This window comes from Arvicola amphibius, chromosome 7 (genome assembly GCF_903992535.2).
Source record: "Arvicola amphibius chromosome 7, mArvAmp1.2, whole genome shotgun sequence".
Classification (NCBI taxonomy): domain Eukaryota; kingdom Metazoa; phylum Chordata; class Mammalia; order Rodentia; family Cricetidae; genus Arvicola; species Arvicola amphibius.
Genome location: NC_052053.1, coordinates 22487857 through 22505777, shown reverse-complemented (window position 1 = coordinate 22505777; position 17921 = coordinate 22487857). Strand labels below are relative to the sequence as shown.

Sequence of the window (17921 nt, the reverse complement as noted above, 5' to 3'; positions counted from 1 at the left end):
AAAAACTTACTTCGCCCCACCTCTTTTCCCTTAAACAACCCTATACTTGCTGTTAAAAAACCTAACCTATTGCCTGGTTCAAGACCTCCCACTCATTAGCTCTTCAGTGGTCCCTCTTCAAATGTTCTTGTTAAGATGTCACAGGAGCTTCATTTTGACTGGGTAAAACTTTTGCCTCTGGCCCTTCTTAGGCTTAGGGCTCTCTTCACAAGCCCCCTTTCCATCTTGCCCTTTGAATCATGTATGGGCAGTCGGTTTTAACCCCTAACCTCATACCCAAAACCTCTCCCTTTCTTGATCACCTGCTTACTCTGCTGTTTATCCCATCTTCACTCCCTATTATGGGATTTTACTGACTACTCATTACCTCAACCGTGTGCCAGTTCATGCCCACCACCAATTAAAATAGGAGATCAGGTACTAGTCTCTCCCCCAGACCAATGCCCTTTATCCCTTTCCCTTAAACGGCAGGGCCCCTTTAACGTAATTCTTGTAACTCCCACAGCTGCCAAGCTGGAGGGACTCTCTCATTGGATCCACCTGTCTCATTTTAAACCTTTTACTCTTCCAGCTCAAGATACCCCCTTGTATATGGCAACTCAAATATGATGTGGGAAGGTCTTCTGTTTTAATAAAGAAACTGCCTTGGCCAGCCCTTAGGTAGGTGGAGTAGACAGAACAGGAAAAAGGAAGTGAGGTAGATGGCTCAGACAGTTGCCCTGCCTCTCCTCTCTGGGGCAGACTGCCGTGCCTCACCTCTTCTCTCTGGACAGACCACCATGCCTCTCCTCAGGGAGAGAGATGCGATGGAGCCAGCTGCCAGTTCAGACATGCTGAATCTTTCCAGGTAAGACACCATTCGTGGTGCTACAAAGATTATTAGATATGGGTTAGTCAAGATGTAAGAGGCTGAAAATAATGGGCCATGCAGTATTTAAAAGAATACAATTTGTGTGTTGTTATTTGGGAGCTATGCTAGCTGGTGGCCGGGAGCTGAGCGGGATGAAAAGCAGGCCTGCCCGCAAATCCTCACTACACAAACAGGGCCCTGTTCCCGTAAGTTCCAGAGGACAGCAAGATCAGCTCCAGTTCAAGAAAAATAAGTCTCATCACAGTACTCAGTCTCCTGTGCCAAAAACTCCATATACTCTCCTCCTTCCTCTTTCTCCTATCTGCTTTACCAACTTCTTTGTATCTCCAATGTCATGCCTAAATTTCCAGTTAACCACTCAGCTATTATTACAGGGACCATCATTAAACATAGAACCAGAGGTATGAGAATTACCAAAAACCCAGGTGGTAAGGAACAATAATGAGTTTGGGGACATTCGCAGCTCCAGATTCACAAAACAGACTTTAACATAACAGGTTTATCACTGACTGCAGCACTGTCTCCTGGATGGTAAGGTAATACCATGATGCTAAGGAGAACAAGTGCCTTAAGATTTGCTTCAAGTAAAACATTAAGGGGTCTAATAATTCCCCTTTCTAATAATTCCCCCTACTTTTCCTCCCTCCTCCCTACCATCTTCTATTCCAACACTATACCATTGTAATTTTAAACATTTAATATGTCTAAAATTTATTTCTTTTCAAACTTTTTTTTCATAAGCGCCAGGGAGCCAATTGGACCTATTTAAATGGATCAGACTCACCCAGAATAAGTATCATTTAATTCTTCCCTTATCATTCCTGGTTTCAGGATCTCTTGGAAAATTCCCTCCTCCACCCCCCCCCCCCCGCCAAAGAAAAACCCCTCTATCTTCCATCTTGGAATTCTCCTCCCTTAATCACTGGGATCTAAAATTTTTTTCCAGACATAATTTTCTGCCTTTCCAGCATCTTGTGAGGTCCAGGCTGCCAGCCAGCCTGTTCTACAGAGCCTGGTAAAAACACAAACGTCATCAGCCACCCCAGAATGTGGTCAAGCATCTGTACTCTCTGACACCCACAAAATCAGCAGGAAGGAGTCACAAGAGACCTTAAGATGCCCCATTCCCACCAATTAAAGACCCAAACTTCCTAAATTTTATAATAAATAAAAGGGTGGAATTGTAATGATTTCAGCCACAATAAGGCTAATACTTCCAGGTTCTAGAGACCATGCATGTGCAGACTTAATGGGCCCCGGGGATGTTAAAGGGCCCCATGTGACCCACATGTAGTGTGGATTATATCATCCATGTATGACTCAGCTAAGCGCTTGCAAGCATGCATGAGCCCTGTCATCTGCATATGGCATAGCCACGTCAACCCCCTGTGCACATGTGCTAGGCAGCTTTTAAAAGTTAGACATGCCACCTTTTTCTTTCTCTGCACAGTGACTTTCTCTGGCCTGTACACGCCCCCCCTCTAATAAACTCCTAAGTGAGTTTGTTGCATGTTGTGTTTCCTTCTCACTCATGCCAGGTAATTTCAACCACCACACATGCACCAACACATGTGTACCATACACATGCAAACATGTGCCCCCACTACATTCATATACACGTGTAAAACAAAGTCCATCTTTCCATTAGGCCGTTAGCACATATGAAATGTAGAAACCATAACTGTTAACTGCATGCCTATGACTTGTCACTATTTTTGGCATGCACCATGTTTGTAATGTTAGTTAAATGAACACATGCCTGAGAAAAAGGAAGAATAGACTCTTCTCAAAACTAACATCAAGATGCTGATTCCCAAATTGGAACAACCTCGGTAATGGTTATAGAATATTAGCTGAAGATGTGTTATTTGTTTATGCTGTGGAATATCTGTTTAATGATGCAAAGATGTGTTGCATTCTTTTATGTTGCATTTATTTAACTGTGAGCTGTATTACTTTGCCTGGATAAAACACCCAATTGATCTAATAAAGAGCTGAATGGCCAATAGCTAGGCAGAAGAAAGGATAGGCAAGGCTGGCAGGCAGAAAGAATAAATAGAAAGAGAAATCTGGGAAGAGAGAATTCGAGGAATGAGAAAAAGGAGAAGGAGAGGGCCAGCCACCCAGCTAACCCAGTAAACCATGGAGTAAGAAGTAAAGAAAGGTATACAGAATAGAGAAAGACAAAAGCCCCAAAGCAAAAGGTAGACAAGATAATTTAAGAAAATCTGGCTAGAAACAAGCCAAGCTAAGGCCAGGCATTCATAAGAAAGAATAAGCCTCTGTATTTTTTGGGGAGCTGCATGGTGGGCTCCCCAAAAGAGTAAAGAGTAAAAACCAACTGGAAACAGTTAATTTTGCATCTTGCAACCCTAATAAAAGACTAACTCACATTGATAAAGAAGATGGAAGAGAAAAGGAATAAAAAAAATCTTAACTTTTTTTTGTGGTGGTTACGCTGAGATTTGAACCCAGAGACTCCTGCGTGCTAGGCAGTCACTCAGTCACTGAACTGCACCTGACATTTGAATCAAGCTCCCTGCTTGGCATGTGGCTCAGGTTGCCAGGGACAGTGACAGGGAAATCTTGACACCTTCTTGGTGGGGTAACCACTGGGGGAAATTGATTTTCCTCCTTGTTTATATCACACATACAAATGCCACCATCCCAGGAATCAGTTAATGAAAGTATGAAATGAAAGTACTTAATCCTGTTTGCTGCTAACCTGGTACACTGTGACCTCACAAGCCATTCGGAGACCTGCTTGAGGAGTCCTACCAGATTTGTTCCAATTCTGTAAAGTGAAGCTGCTAACCAGAAATCAGTTTTAATAGAAAAAAATATGGGTGTATTGAGTTATCATTATTGTTGTAATAGTGTAAAACTGAAACCACAATATATATGTATAATGATACGCAGAAGTGCCAAAGTGTACCATAAGGAGAGAAGTGAAAGCTAAGATTGTCTTTCTGCTTCTGCCTCCTACGGTCTTACCAGAATGGGAACCACTTTTGCTAGGTCAGCTTCAAGTCTCTAGATAAGAAGTTTGTCCAGTTTCCTCAGAAAAGGAACTGACCACCTGTGGGTGTCAGCAGGATATCTCCGGGGCATTCAACTGAGAGGCCATCTGATGCTGTCAGTAAGGGACATCAGCTCCACCCCGCATCTCATCCCCATCTTTAGCAGAAACCTGGCATTGTGGTTTTGGATAATCAGGACAAGAGGCAGGTGAGAGGCTGACCTTCCAGGATGAGGACCACAGTGGCCCTTGGGCTATGAGTTTTGATGGAGGCTGGATGGAGACCAAACCCAGAGTTTACCAAATGTCATTTAAACTTCTGCGGAAACCTTGCCACAGAAGAGAATAGAGTAGAGACGTTACCGCTTAGAGTTACAAGGGTCGCCACAGGTGGGACAGCGTTCACAGGTGGGTCCTGAGGCTCCAGGGTTCCTGCAGACACACTTGCCACAGATGCAGTCCCCACGTCCACTGCACAGCACTCCGTCCTCGGATGCGCATGAGTCCCTGCTGGTTGTACAGTTGCAGTACTCGCCGGTCCAGCCTTCCCGGCACACACATTCGCCACAGTCACAGTCCCCATTATCTGTAATACAAACATAACATGCGCACTGTGCTGCTTATGACCCGAGTCACTTCCAGGATGGGGAATATCTTTTCTCCTTACCTTTAAACACTAGGAAAGGTTGGAGGGGATGGGAAGAGAAAGAGGCAAAGAGAGAGACAGAAGCAATAGATGCATGGATGGATAGATGCATATATGTATGTATGTATGTATGGATGGATGGATGGATAGACAGGTATATAAATAGATGATAGACTGATGGATGGATGGACAGACAGATGGATAGATGGACGGATAATGGATAGATGGATGATAGAAAGACAGAAAGATGATAGTTAGGCGCTTTGTTGGCCATGTGTATTTACTAATTTGTTTCCTAGCTGAAAATCACAGCAAACAGAATAAATAACTAGTCAAAATGAGATCATGCCGACAAGCCCATTGGAGCTCTTGGGCAAATTGTTGAGTTTTAGGATGGAGATGAAGGACAGACCTGAAATAACACCCATCCTTCTATGTCCGTGGTTCTCAACCTGTGGGTTATAACCCCCATGGGTGTCGCATATCAGATATCATTGCATATCACATTTGCATTATAATTCATAACATCAAAACTAGAGTTATGGAGTAGCAACAGAATAATTTTGTCGTTGGGATCACCACAACTTGAGGACCTGCATTAAAGGGCTGCCCGCATTAGGAAGGCTGAGAACCACAGTTCTATATCACCCAAGGTGAATAACCGAAAAATCCTCAGAAAGCACAGGGATAAAAAAAAATCTACTTCCACAGTGGTTGTGGTCAGATGGAAAGTTCTAGTTTTATATCCCCTGGTTAGCTATCCCATTGGTAGATACTAAGCACTAAAAAACTCATTATTCAACAGATTCTGAGTATGTACTCCGATTTTATTGGATAAGAAAATGTGACAATGTAACAGACCTCCCATGCACAGAATGGAGTCAGCCCAGGTAATAGCAGGAGCAGAACCACCTCCCTCTGGAAAGGACTTAGAGAGATCCCTCGCTCATCACTGAATCTCCCTATCCCTGGTAGATATCCCTGGTTCTAGAAAAGATGGAAAGCAATTGAGAGGGGTCCCCCTCTTCCCAGTGGGTTATCTGCAACAAGCCTAATTTCATTCACCAACGTTTAGACTGACTTTTAGCTCTTGTTCGTGGCCGGTAATGGAAACGAAGAGTCAACTATTGTTCCAGTCCTGTATCTGGCAACAAGGATGCAGAATTCAATTGCACAAGGTTACTAAATTTATGCTCTCACGTGGGAGGCTGGTGACCTATTACTACCAGTGCTAAGGATAATACAGCCGGCTGAGTCTACGATGCAGTGCCAGAGAGTTTCTAAACTAAATAGGGCTTTGGGAAGGCTTCAGAGAAAGTGATGCTTGAGCTGATTTTGGAGGCTAAGAAGAGTTAGAAGAAGGCAGTTGCGTACGTTTCAGAGAGAGGATGATAGCCAGTGGTGGAGATGGAGATGTGTACGATAACCAGAGCAGTTTCACGGGCCAGCGCCAATCGTGCAGATGGGTGTGGCAAATGGAAGCTGGGAAAGTCCATGAAATGTCAGAAGTGAGACAATGAGAAGCTTCACAGCAAAGGAGTATTTTCCCAGAGGGTTACAAAATTTTCTGTAAGGCAGTGACCCAAACAGACAGGTATGTGTGTAGACACACCCTAACCCCACAGAGAGGTCAAATGAGAGGCAGGAAAGGCAGTTGCAATGTCTTGCAGAAGCAGAGGCAGAATCATGGGACCATGCCTGAGAACAGTGAAGAAGGGACAAGCAATGTCAGCTGGAATGCTCAGAGCAGGGCATGACAGATAACAAACAGTACAGCATGAAGAAGAAGAGATGGAGTCCTTGCTAGGCCAACGGGCTGGATAGCCAGCTGGTGGCATGGCTCCATGACTTGGAAGCTGGTTCCTGGTTACTGCCACACTCCAATACTTGGCATGCCCAGATCACTTGTTGGGTGACTGAATGGTTCTGAAACAGGAAAGTAGCTTTGGGTAGGTTGGACAGTGATTCTCTATGGCTCTGTGGAGTTTGGGAGAGAGAGGACTGTTGGATATCTTAGTAGGCAGTTGAAAATAGATGAGCCTGGAGGAAGGGGCTTGGGATCCATTAGGGAAAGGCTTCAGGTGAGGCAGTTGTGAAAATCAGGTCATCTAAGGCAAACAGGCGGAGCATGGAAAGCTCCGGAACCCATCAGCCTGCAAAACCTGAGCAGAAGAAATGCTCCTCACAGGGAAGGCTGAGAGGAGGAGGGCGGTGGGAGCATGGCTGCTGCAGAAGCCCAGGGCAGACTCAGATGGCAGGAGGAGAAGCCAGGGACACTGGTGGACAAAGCTATTTAGAAGGGAGTTGCATTTCGAGACCGAGAACGATGGGAGGCGGTGGAAATGTGCCCATCAATCATAGTACATTCACAAGGCAGAGCTGATAGTGCAAATGGTTGTGGCATCCAAAAGCCCGTTCTGGATCAGACCGCAGAACGGTTTATGAACCAGTCTGAACTGGCAAATAGTGTGTTTCAGGTACGTATCCTTCCCATGGAGTTCTGAGAGCTTGCCAAGGATGCTAAACCAAGCATTTGGTGCTCCAAACAAATAGTATTTGTTTACAAGCCTCCAGAAAAGAAAAAAACATGGCACAGATACAGGCAATGTGGAGCAGAAAGTTTTGCTCTTCCAGCAAAATGTGCATTTACCTAAGTTAGTCCATGCCCGTGTTTACAGTGGTACCTGGCCCATAACCGAGCTCCACAGGGGCTGCTCAGAAGAAGGTTCCTAAAAGCTGTCTAGGAGGAAGAACTTGCGGGCAAAACCAATCATCAAAGTTCTATACTTTTATTAGAAACAAAGTAAGAATAAATAGATGGTGCATGCTTCCCCTTGTAGAAGATGCCGGCAAGTTCACTATGGGACATGGACTGACTTTTTTCTTGCAGGCTGGGTTCTAATAGTTGGTTACATTTCTAGCTGTGTCCATGGGCCTTAAGAGATGGACAACAGCAGAGTCCATCATATGCTGGCTAAACCACAGAGCTTTCAAAGCTGGGTTCCGAATGCCCCTGGGATGTGTGTGTGTATTCTCTGTGTCCGATATTGTTCCTTCCCTCTTCCCCAGGAAAGAGGAGACAGCTACGAAAAGGAGAAACTCTCTGGGCTGTAATTTATTCTGAAAATCAGCACGGGGCATAAATATACCTTTCCAGATGCCCTGAGGCTGCCCACTACACCTCTGCATACAAGAATTCCTTGGCAGTTTAGAAAACCCTTCCCGGAACATAAAAAAAAAAAAGACCGCCACAGCAAAAATATAAAATATGCCTTTCAGAACGTAGAAACCTCTATTCCACTGGGCTTTCGGGATTATCATCTAGGTCACTGAGGGTGCCAGTTGAGGTCCTTGGGCAACAAATGACTGCAGTACCAGCTCTCGCCACCACAGCACCGCCTTTTGGTCTCTTGTATAAGCAAGATAATAACCCAAGATCTAGATGCTCTTTTCAGAGCGGTAGATCATTCCAGAATGCCCCTGAAAAATAACTCTCAGTGCATAATCACAAGGAGTTCCTTCTCTAATGCCGTTTGCCTGATAAAGCTCCCATTCCCTTAGAATCAAAATAGACTAATGGAATTTGGGCAAGGATAAGCAGAATCAATGGAGCCTTCTATCTCTGAGTGCTCCGAGATGGATGAAAGACACTGTAAGACAAAGCGTGCCATGATAAAAGCTTTTCAGAGAAGCAGCGCGCTGTCAAGTCGATTACTGATGGCGTAAGTGAGATCTATGCAACTTGTGAGTGGCATATCTGGTGACTTCAGGCTATCACGGCTGAGAGGACAGCATCTGGTCACAGGGAGTGAGAGCCTCCATCCCTGTGCTGTGCCCAGTCCTGGACACAGGGAGGCTGTCCCGCCAATCCTGGCTGGATTTGAATACTTGTTTTCACTTTCCTGTGCCTCTTAGAGGAGAAGGCACTCAAGTGTGAAGGAACTTGGCACTGGTCGAGGTTTCTGAGTGCAGCTAAAGAAATCTTGTTTCCTAAAGAGAACTTCTCGCAATTCCTGCATCTGATTTGATGAATGTCATTATTGTCTGATCTCCCTAACTATACAGTGTATAGATTGAGTAAACTCTTTTGAGTGTATTCCTGATGCCCTGCACACAGTTTTTAAAAAGAAATCAATAGGGATGGGGACACTGTGTTGTAGAGCATGCGCCAGCAATTCCTGTTGTTTTTAGATCTTTAAATGCAGGATTTCGTACTGGAATATTGGGAGGGTCACTATCCTCATTAGATTAGATTAGATTATGTTACAGTTGGGGCTCTGAAAATGATTTCCATGTGTTTTGAACACGCATTTTACTAAAAAGTCCGTGTGAGTGCCTGCCAAATGTATCCTTCCTACTGTGTGAGGATGGCTTTGACGTTGGCTAGCTTCTTGTCACCTACAGGTTGTGTCCTGCCAAAACCCAGTAAAATAGATAGATGGATAGATGGATAGATGATGGATAGATGGATAAATGGATAGATGGATAGATAGATAGACAGACAGACAGACAGACAGATAGACAGACAGATAACTGATATGGGTTTGTATACACACACACACACACACACACACACACACACTGGAATCAGAAAGTGAAACTTTGAAAGAAAAGGGGAGGGAAATATATCTTCTTCAGGGTAAATGCTTTCATGTGGTTTTCAAAAACACTTGGAATTCTTTGAGCCTTTCTTCCTTACTCCTTCATTTGTTACTTCTTTTCCTTCTGTCCTTCCTTCCTTCTTTCTTTCCTTTATTTCTTTCTTTTCATTTTCCTTCTTTGATTTTTGTTTGCTTGTGTTATTTATTTGTCTCATTATCTTCAGCTTCTGATTCTCCCACTTCAACCTCCTGAGCCCTGAGAAAATTAGTCTTTTCTCTGTTTCTGACATTGATTTGGAAATAAGACTTGCTTAGTTTTCTGTAAAGATGATGTTCCATTTTGTTGAGACATCTGCTTACATCATGGAATAACCAGGGTGTCTAAGTTTAATCAAGAGCCAGTTAAAACTTCAAATTTAAAACCGTGTCAACATAGCTGCAGCTCCTGCCAGACATAGGTTATAATTAAATACGTGTATCAGAATAATTTTGAATTGTATTTGATGTAGCATCTTTTCCCCCCTCTTTTTAAAAGGCTCCTTTTCTACTGCTTGCTTTCATTATTTGTACATATGTATCTGTGCACACAAGTACAGGTGCCGCAGAGGCTACCTGTGACCCTCTGGAGCTGGAGTTACAGGCAGCTGTGAGTCACCTGACGTGGGTGCTAGGAATTGAACATAGGTCCTCTGATTGTGCTAACTGTTGAAGCCCTAAAACTTTATTGTTATTACAAATAAATACAAATATATACAAATATATATACAAATACATATATATACAAATATACAAATATACATATATACATATATATGTATATATACATACATACATACATATACATACATATATATGTGTGTATATATATATATATATATATATATCAGTGAATGCCACACGTGTGCGGGTGTTCATGGAGGCCAGAAGAGGGCATCAGAGCCCATGGAATGGGAGTTATAATTAAAAGCCATCTATCAAGAGCCCTGGGAACCAAATTCAGGTCCCCTAAAGAAGAGTATGTCCTCTTAATCACAAAGCCACCTTTCCAACGTCTATAGTCAATTCTTTTTGTCGTTAGTTTGTTTATTTTGAGAGAGATGGGAGTCTTGCTATGAAGTCTTGGCTGGTCTGAAACTCATAGTGTAGACCAGGCTAGACTTGAACTCACAGAGGTCTGACTATTTCTGCCTCTAAGTGCTGGTACTAAAGGCGTGTGTGCACCACCACACCTGGCCTCTGTAGTGTGTTCTTACTGTGTTTCTGTATCTACAAGAGAAATAAGAGCATAGATATTTACATTTTAAACCTTTCTTGAAAGTTTCAAGAAATTCCAAGCTATTTTTGCCTTTCATTCATTTCAAGGCTTTCTCACGTGTGTGCTTGCCTGGCTTTACTTGGTCCAGTCCCTAACTTGGTATGTTTGGCGAGTATTCATGGCTAGGTATGATACAGTCACTGTAATCCCAGTGCTTGGAAGCCTGAGACAGGAGGACTGGGAATCTAAATATGGAGGGAGGGGAAAGGGAAGTAGGGAAGAGGGGAGAGAGTGGGGAGAAAGAGAAAAAGAGAGAGGGAGGGTGGGAGAGAGGGATGTATAATAAGTGAAGGCCCTTAAATCTACTTTGCATTTCTGGGCCTTTTCCTTGGTTCGTTCTTTTGATAGTCTCTGTTAACTACTACTACTACTACTACTTCTTCTTCTTCAGTTTTTTTTTCAACGTAAAAGATATAAGAATAGGGTCAGACCCAGAACTTATTCTAGAAAAGTCTGGCAGACAGTGGGATTCAGATCATAGTCAGTTTATAATGTAAATATAAGCTCAACTGACCCCCAAAGGAAAGTTAGACAGGCAGCAAATGCAAGAGATAACCCAGGTATGCCAAGTCTAAGGATTCACCCACTGAAGCCATCGGCAAATATTTACTGAACAACCACTAAGCCCAGGAACGGGAGGAGGAAAGAAAGGTGAAAACCCCTTCCACAGCTGCTGTGTGAGAGGTGCTGAGCCACACCCTACCTCCACAGAGCAGGCCTTTGTGTCGCAGACAGGAGAAGTTGTCACACTGGCAGTAAGGTCCGTAGATGCTCCCATAGGGCGATAAGTGGCAGATGCACTGCCCACAATAGCAATCACCTCTTCCGCTGCACGAGGGTTGTCCCGGGGCCTCCTTGCAGGAGTCCATGCTCACTGTGTCTTCGCCGCACTCACAGTGAGGGCCCATGTGGCCGGGGTTGCAGGCGCACACCCCACACTGGAAGGAGCCGTTCCCATTGTGGCATTTAGAACTGTTTACTTCTACTTCCCTCTGGCAGTGGCAGTCACATTCTGCGGTGACGAGGATTTCCAGGGTGTCCCCCAGCCCCACGGGCTTTATGATAAGGCTTCGGCTTCTCTTCTCGCAACTGGATATGCTCACGGTCACATTGAAGGATGCCTGGAAAAGGAAACGCTGGTTATCTGCTCCCTCCACCCAGCAGCTTGTAGGATTTGAGACTGGCTTTGCCAAAAGCATTTAGTAGGAAAGGATTGAAAATTTCCCAAGGAGTCCAGCTTTAGCAAGCTGGGCTAGCGTCTGACCCATCTGAATAGTATTTCTAAAGATCTGCTGGGTGTCTACTTACCGTATCCCCAACTTTCATGTGGGAGCATTTCTTCTGGTTGGGGAAGAGGATGCCATTGTTACAGACAGCTGTGAAAGACAGACTGAGTCCTTCTGTGTCTCCCAATACCTCCAGTTCCACCTCAGACCGCAGTTCCTTCAGTGTGGACAAGAAAGGGTTAAATGAAGCCTGAAGCAAAAATAAATACAACCCGAAGAAGAAACAAAATCGTGCTCATTAAAGGACAAAAGATATAACTAGGGAAATGGCTCCATGGGAAAAGCTTCTTGCTGCGGAAGTGTGAGGGTCTGAGTTCAAGTCTCAGAACCATGTAAGGAGGGACTCCGGACTGCAAGCCTGTAGCCTGGAGTCTCCGATGAGATGGCAGGTAGAGACACAAGAAGCCTTGGAGGCTTACTGGTATATGTAGCAGTGAATTAACAAGAGACCCTGTCTGCAACAAAGTGAAAGGTGAGAACCACACCTGCATGCGTGCTGGGGCACGTGTAAGTGTGCTCACGCATGTTCACACATCATACACACAAGGATAAACAACTATACATTAATAAAACTAAGTTGATATAAAATTCATCACTTCATTAATCAAGTAAGAATGTGATATATATATATATACAAATATGTTTTATATATACACATATATATATTTCTCAGACATCATCAATGTCAAGATACACTATCTTATGGTAATTGAGCTATGAAAACATATCTGAAGGGGGTTTTGCACCGCGTGTGACAGACATGTGACAGTCAATTATTGCCTGAAAGCTGTTTTATCCATTCTGGGGAATTCAGGAAATTCTCCTGACCTAAGTTGCACAGCTTGGTTTCAAAAAAATAATTATTTTGCTTATGTACCAGTAGTAAACTATTACAATGGTATGCTTTACTTGAATGCATTGCTGCTTCTTACTTCTCACAGAGCAGCCCCTACTGCTTGGTGAGGAGAGAAGAATCACGTCCATCCCCCACCAACAATGAACAGTTGCTTCCCTGATAACAAATTTACAGCCTGCTGCTTGTCGGGCACATTTCTGCATATGTAGCAACTTTTTGTCTCAGTGTTGAATCACAGTTCAAAAATTCTAAGCATGTTTTACAGCAACTACACAATGCTTAAAGTAGCAAAGATGCATGTAGCTCAAAAGGGGCAGTAATCTCAATTGTGGACGAAGACTGCACCATGATAGGCACCTGGCATAGGGTGGTGTAAAGACTTCAGTAATTACGAAATGGATCTATATTTCTTTTCTTGCCAGGCTGCAGATCAAACATAGGGCCTGTGGCCTGCCACCCCAGCGCTCACTACTGAGTTACACTCTCCAGCCCTCCCCAGCGCTCACTACTGAGTTACACCCTCCAGCTTCCCCAGGACTCACTACTGAGTTACACCCTCCAGCCCTCCCCAAGACTCACTACTGAGTTACACCTTCCAGCCCTCCCCAGGACTCACTACTGAGTTACACCCTCCAGCCCTGCCAGCAATCACTACTGAGTTACCCCCCCCAACCCTCCCCAGCACTCACTACTGAGTTACACCCTCCAGCCCTCCATATTTCCAGGCTGTTAAAGCATGGTGTGAGAATTGCACTTTGAAGCTATTTGGGAGGATTATTGTGCCTTGAATTTCAAGACAGATCTTGGCAGATCAAGACTGGATTTCTGTTCTGAAAGATTCTCAACTTGCCTTTTCTATTTCTTGACAAAACCAAACTATCAAACAATAAAAACACTTATAGTATTGAGTTGAGTTATATTTCAATTCATTCGAAAGATTTTGCATTCATACCTAATTTACTGTTGGCATGTATCATCTATCTTGTCTGTCTGTCTGTCTGTTTGTCTGTCTATTTGCCTATGATACTAGTGGTTGAATGTGTTGGTAAGTACTCTACCATTGAGCTATATCCCCTTCCCTCATTTTTGACTTTATAAAAACACATTTGGCTTCATTTTTTTCTGAAGTATAAGTTTGCCAACTGCACAGAAAGGTAATTCTACTTCTTCCAAAATCTGGTATGTGTGTGTATGTGTGTGCAATAGTGCACATTTGTACACGTGTGTGCGGAAGCCACAGGACAAGTCAGGTGTTGCTCCTCAGAGACCATCCACCTTGTCTTTTTAGTCTGAGTCTCTCGTTGGCCTCATGCTCACCAAGTTGGCCAGGCTGGCTATCCAGCCAACTCCAGGAACCTGCCTGTCTCTGCCCTGACAAGAATGGGATTGCAAGTGGGTACCTTCTTTCCCAGCATTTCTCTATGAGTTCTGGGGATCTAACATTAGTGCTCACGCTTGCAAGGTGAGCTCTTTTTTGAACAAGCTATCACCCCAGCCATCCAGAGCATACTTATATGAGACTCATGAAGAATTAGGGAGAAGTTGTGCTGGAGAGAGTGGCAGAGGGAATCAGAAACTATGTAAGGAAAGAGGAATGCGTGTGCTGGTGACAATAATAAGGACTAATGGGTAGCATTGTCTAACGAAAGTGAGGAGAACCTCAGCATTGGAATAATTGAGTACTAGTGTGCAAATTTGACTGGGAATATTATTAACACGCATTTCCCAAGGAAAGAATATAAATGCTAATTTATATTTCTCATCATTTCACTCATTAATTTTTTTAAGCATCTCCTACAAGGCTGAGCAAAGAACACAAAAGAATTTCTTGCTAGAGGTCAAATTCCAGTAGAGGAGCCGACCCTGGGACCACTGACACTTTAGTTGCCTTTAGTGTGTAATAAGGAAAGGAAGGAAGTTAGTGAATAGGTGAGCAAGTGCACAACCTGTTTTAAGATTTTTTATATCAAAATGGCATTTAAGAATACTTAACTGATGTTTGTAGCCACAAATTGCTTCTGCCTTGCTAGAAGTCAATCAGAAGCCCTTTGCTTTCTCTTAATATATTCTTTATATAATGAAGAAGATATTCAGTCTATAGTTTCCTCTATTCAAAAGTCTTTTTCAAATATATTTAAGAACAACAGAGTAAAAAGGTAATAAGTTTAGACAAGTGTCACAATTTCTTGCACACGTCACCTCATAGATCACACTGCTCCAACAAGAACTCCAGGATAATGTAACTCAGCAGAGTGACAGGTGCTTCTTGGTGTTGTCTTTTATATACATGTGTTTTGTTTTGCCTGTATGTATGCCTGTGTACTGTGTGTGTGCCTGGTGCCAGTGGGGGCCAGAAAAGGGCATCAGATCCCCCAGGAACTGGAGTTATAGATGGTTGTGGAATGCCATGTTGGGAGTCAAACCCAGATTCTCTGCAAGAGTAGCCAGTGATACTAACCCCAGAGCCATCTCTCCAGCCCCAAGCCTTGGTGTTTTTGAGGCAATCAATAACAACCCAAGATTCCATTCAAATGTGTAATGACTTGATCTTAGCTACCTTGTAAATTCTGTGCGCAGTTTGGGAATGCAAAGTGAGACATACCCTGGAACAGAGCGAGTTGGGGCGTGGAGGGGCTTGGCTGACAGGGTGGGTAAACATTTTTGACAATCCCCTGTTTCCTCGTTTGCCTCATTTCTTTGAAGTGGTTATAGCAGTCAACACTTTTGAGAGAATAAAGTTAAAGAAAATGAAATGCGTTATAATCCAGGGGAGGATTGCTTTGTGATTCTTTTTGATTCTACACATTAGAACTTTAATTAGTGCATGAGGATGGGGGAGGGGTGTTTCTGTGAGTTTTGTTGACAGTTTTTCCTGTCTGGAAGAATTTTAAGGATGAGCTGACATGGTGATTAATTTTTGATGAGCGCTAAGAAAACAGCAATATCTGAGCATTGCTAGGAAGGAAAATCCCCAACATTGGACAGTTTTAGTGGATAGAACTGTATTTCATTCTCTGAAAAAACGACATTTTTGTGAAGGGCCAGCTTGCCTTCCTCCTTGTTGCACAAGTTTCGGAATCGGTGGGATGATGTCAAAATCACACGGGAGGTATGTTTCTCTTCATGGGATGTCTGTGAAAGGAATCTGAGTCAGGAAACTCTGGTCTCTTATTTAACCAAGGAACACTGGCTTGGCAGACACCCAGTATTAGTGTATGTCATGACATATGGGTCATGAATGTGCAATTTTCAAACATCAAAAATTTGGAGAATTTAATTCATTCATTATTAGGTAAATACTCTTTGAAGAAAGACTAGAGGGTTACTGATCTCTAAAAGTTTTTATGCCTGTCCAAATTGGATTATTATTGTTGTTGTTGTTGTTGTTATTGTTATTAATTTTTCGGTCAGGAAGGAAAAATGGTATTTAGGGCCAAAATAAAAACAGCAGTGGCAACCTAGTGTTGACCAACTGAGTTAGACAAAGGGGACAAAGAAAACACAGCCACCTCATCTGAATGCCTTTGTCGAGGAGGGGAATTCTGTCCTCAGTATGATTTCACAAGTCAATGCAAATTAAATAAATAAATAGATCGATCAATCTGTGTCTGTCTTGTGTCCTTCCCTGTTTCTGTGATAAAAACAGTGATTAAAAAAAAAAACAACCTAGGCCGGGCGGTGGTGGCGCACGCCTTTAATCCCAGCACTCGGGAGGCAGAGGCAGGCGGATCTCTGTGAGTTCGAGACCAGCCTGGTCTACAAGAGCTAATTCCAGGACAGGCTCCAAAGCTACAGAGAAACCCTGTCTCGAAAAACCAAAAAAAAAAAAAAAAAAAAAAAAAAAACAAAAAACAAAAAACAAAAAAAAAAACAACCTAGGGGACAAATGGTTCATTTCAGCTCCGAGTTCCAGGTTACAGTGGGAAGCCCAGGCTCCTGGAGCTTGAAATCTACCATGTGATATGTGGCGTGTGTCAGAGGAGAGCCTGTCTCACTTTGCTTCCCCAAGCTCCTGGCCCGACTGCTTTAACTGTGATGGACTCCAACCAGAAACTGTGAGCCCAAACCAAGCCTTTCTCCCGTAAGCTGTTCTTCTCGGAATTTCTTACCAGAGCAACAGGGAAAGAAGCTCAGATGGGGCCCTCACTCCTCTGGAGACACAGAATAGGAAACTTGATACAAGGAGGGCTTGGTATTTTGGTTTGGGGTCAGGCCTTGTAGTTTTGTTTGTGTTTGATCTGCTCTCCTTGAACCTATGGAGTTGGTTCAACACTTAACTATTACTCGCTGGCAATTTATGCTGTTTGTTTGTTTTAGCAGAGAGGAGTTCCATCACAACTCCAAGTCTTTTTGGTTGTATTCAGGTTTTGCCGGAGGCCACGCTTCTGCTGGCCACTATTCTACAACAGCCTCAGTTGGGGTCAGGACTTGGTTGTTCTACCTGCTGCTCCATTTGGGAAGATGGGTGAAGTAAGTAGAAATGTATATTTTAGCTGCATGAATGCAGAGGGATTTTCTCTGGATGCGCAGTCCTCCTACAAACAAATGAAAGTGTGTTTCACTACCTACATCTTAGTGTCTAGATGCCAATGGCATGCTGAAAAGGAAGCCACCTGCTCGCAAAGTGAGATAGCATACTTCATAGGCAGAGATGATCAACTGGAGAACGTTCCCAGAGTCTTTCTGAAGCAGTCCCACGGTCGCCCCAGGGATGAGTTTTGCATAGTTCTGCAAACAACAACAAAAGAACAGGGAACCAATCAATGTTGATTGCTATTAACAATAGACATGTGAAGGGCAGAGTTCATTTTTGCTGTCTGTGATCCCCTCTCTTTAACTTGCCTCAGGAAAGCAGGCTCCCAGTAGATCTAAGATGCCACTGGAGAAATCCAGGGACTAGGTTTGCCATACTCCACAGCTGTGATTTATATCACGTCCTAATAAGATTTATATAACTTCATTTTTTCCAGAAGTTTTGGGCAGGCCTCCACAAACGTCTCCTCTTTCTTTCCCCATTGTTGCAGAAACCAAATTTTTGGTGCACACAGGAGCAAGGAAGGAATCGGGTTGCTTCAAGTCATTAGGTCTAGAGCTCTTAATGAGCAATCAGTTAGTAGAGAAAGGGAGTGAACGCTTGCATGCTAGCTATTAATGCCCCACTTCTATCTGTAATCGGCAAACCTACAGTGAGTCAGAATAGTCCAAGAGTTGGGTGGGGTTGAGCCTTCCTGCATCATAATTGCTTAGAACCAATCCTAAGAGGTCGGCATTCTCCACTTACATTGACTGTCATGAGATGTCCCTTCCACCTGGGGAGGACTTCCACA

At 43.5% G+C, this 17921-nt stretch overlaps 1 protein-coding gene across 3 annotated transcripts in view; it reads right to left on the bottom strand.

Moving 5' to 3' along the window:
- Positions 1–17921, bottom strand: part of Itgb6 (integrin subunit beta 6) — a 79595-nt gene that overhangs the window by 18934 nt on the left and 42740 nt on the right. For 2 of the 3 annotated variants that reach the window (XM_038337319.1, XM_038337320.1), the window contains 4 exons: positions 17233–17322; positions 11761–11895; positions 11156–11573; positions 4254–4476 (listed from right to left, as the gene is read on the bottom strand). In XM_038337319.1, coding sequence (XP_038193247.1) covers positions 4254–4476; positions 11156–11573; positions 11761–11895; positions 17233–17322 — 866 coding nt within the window. The remainder of the gene's footprint in view (positions 1–4253; positions 4477–11155; positions 11574–11760; positions 11896–17232; positions 17323–17921) is intronic. The other variant, XM_038337321.1, reaches the window with a different exon arrangement.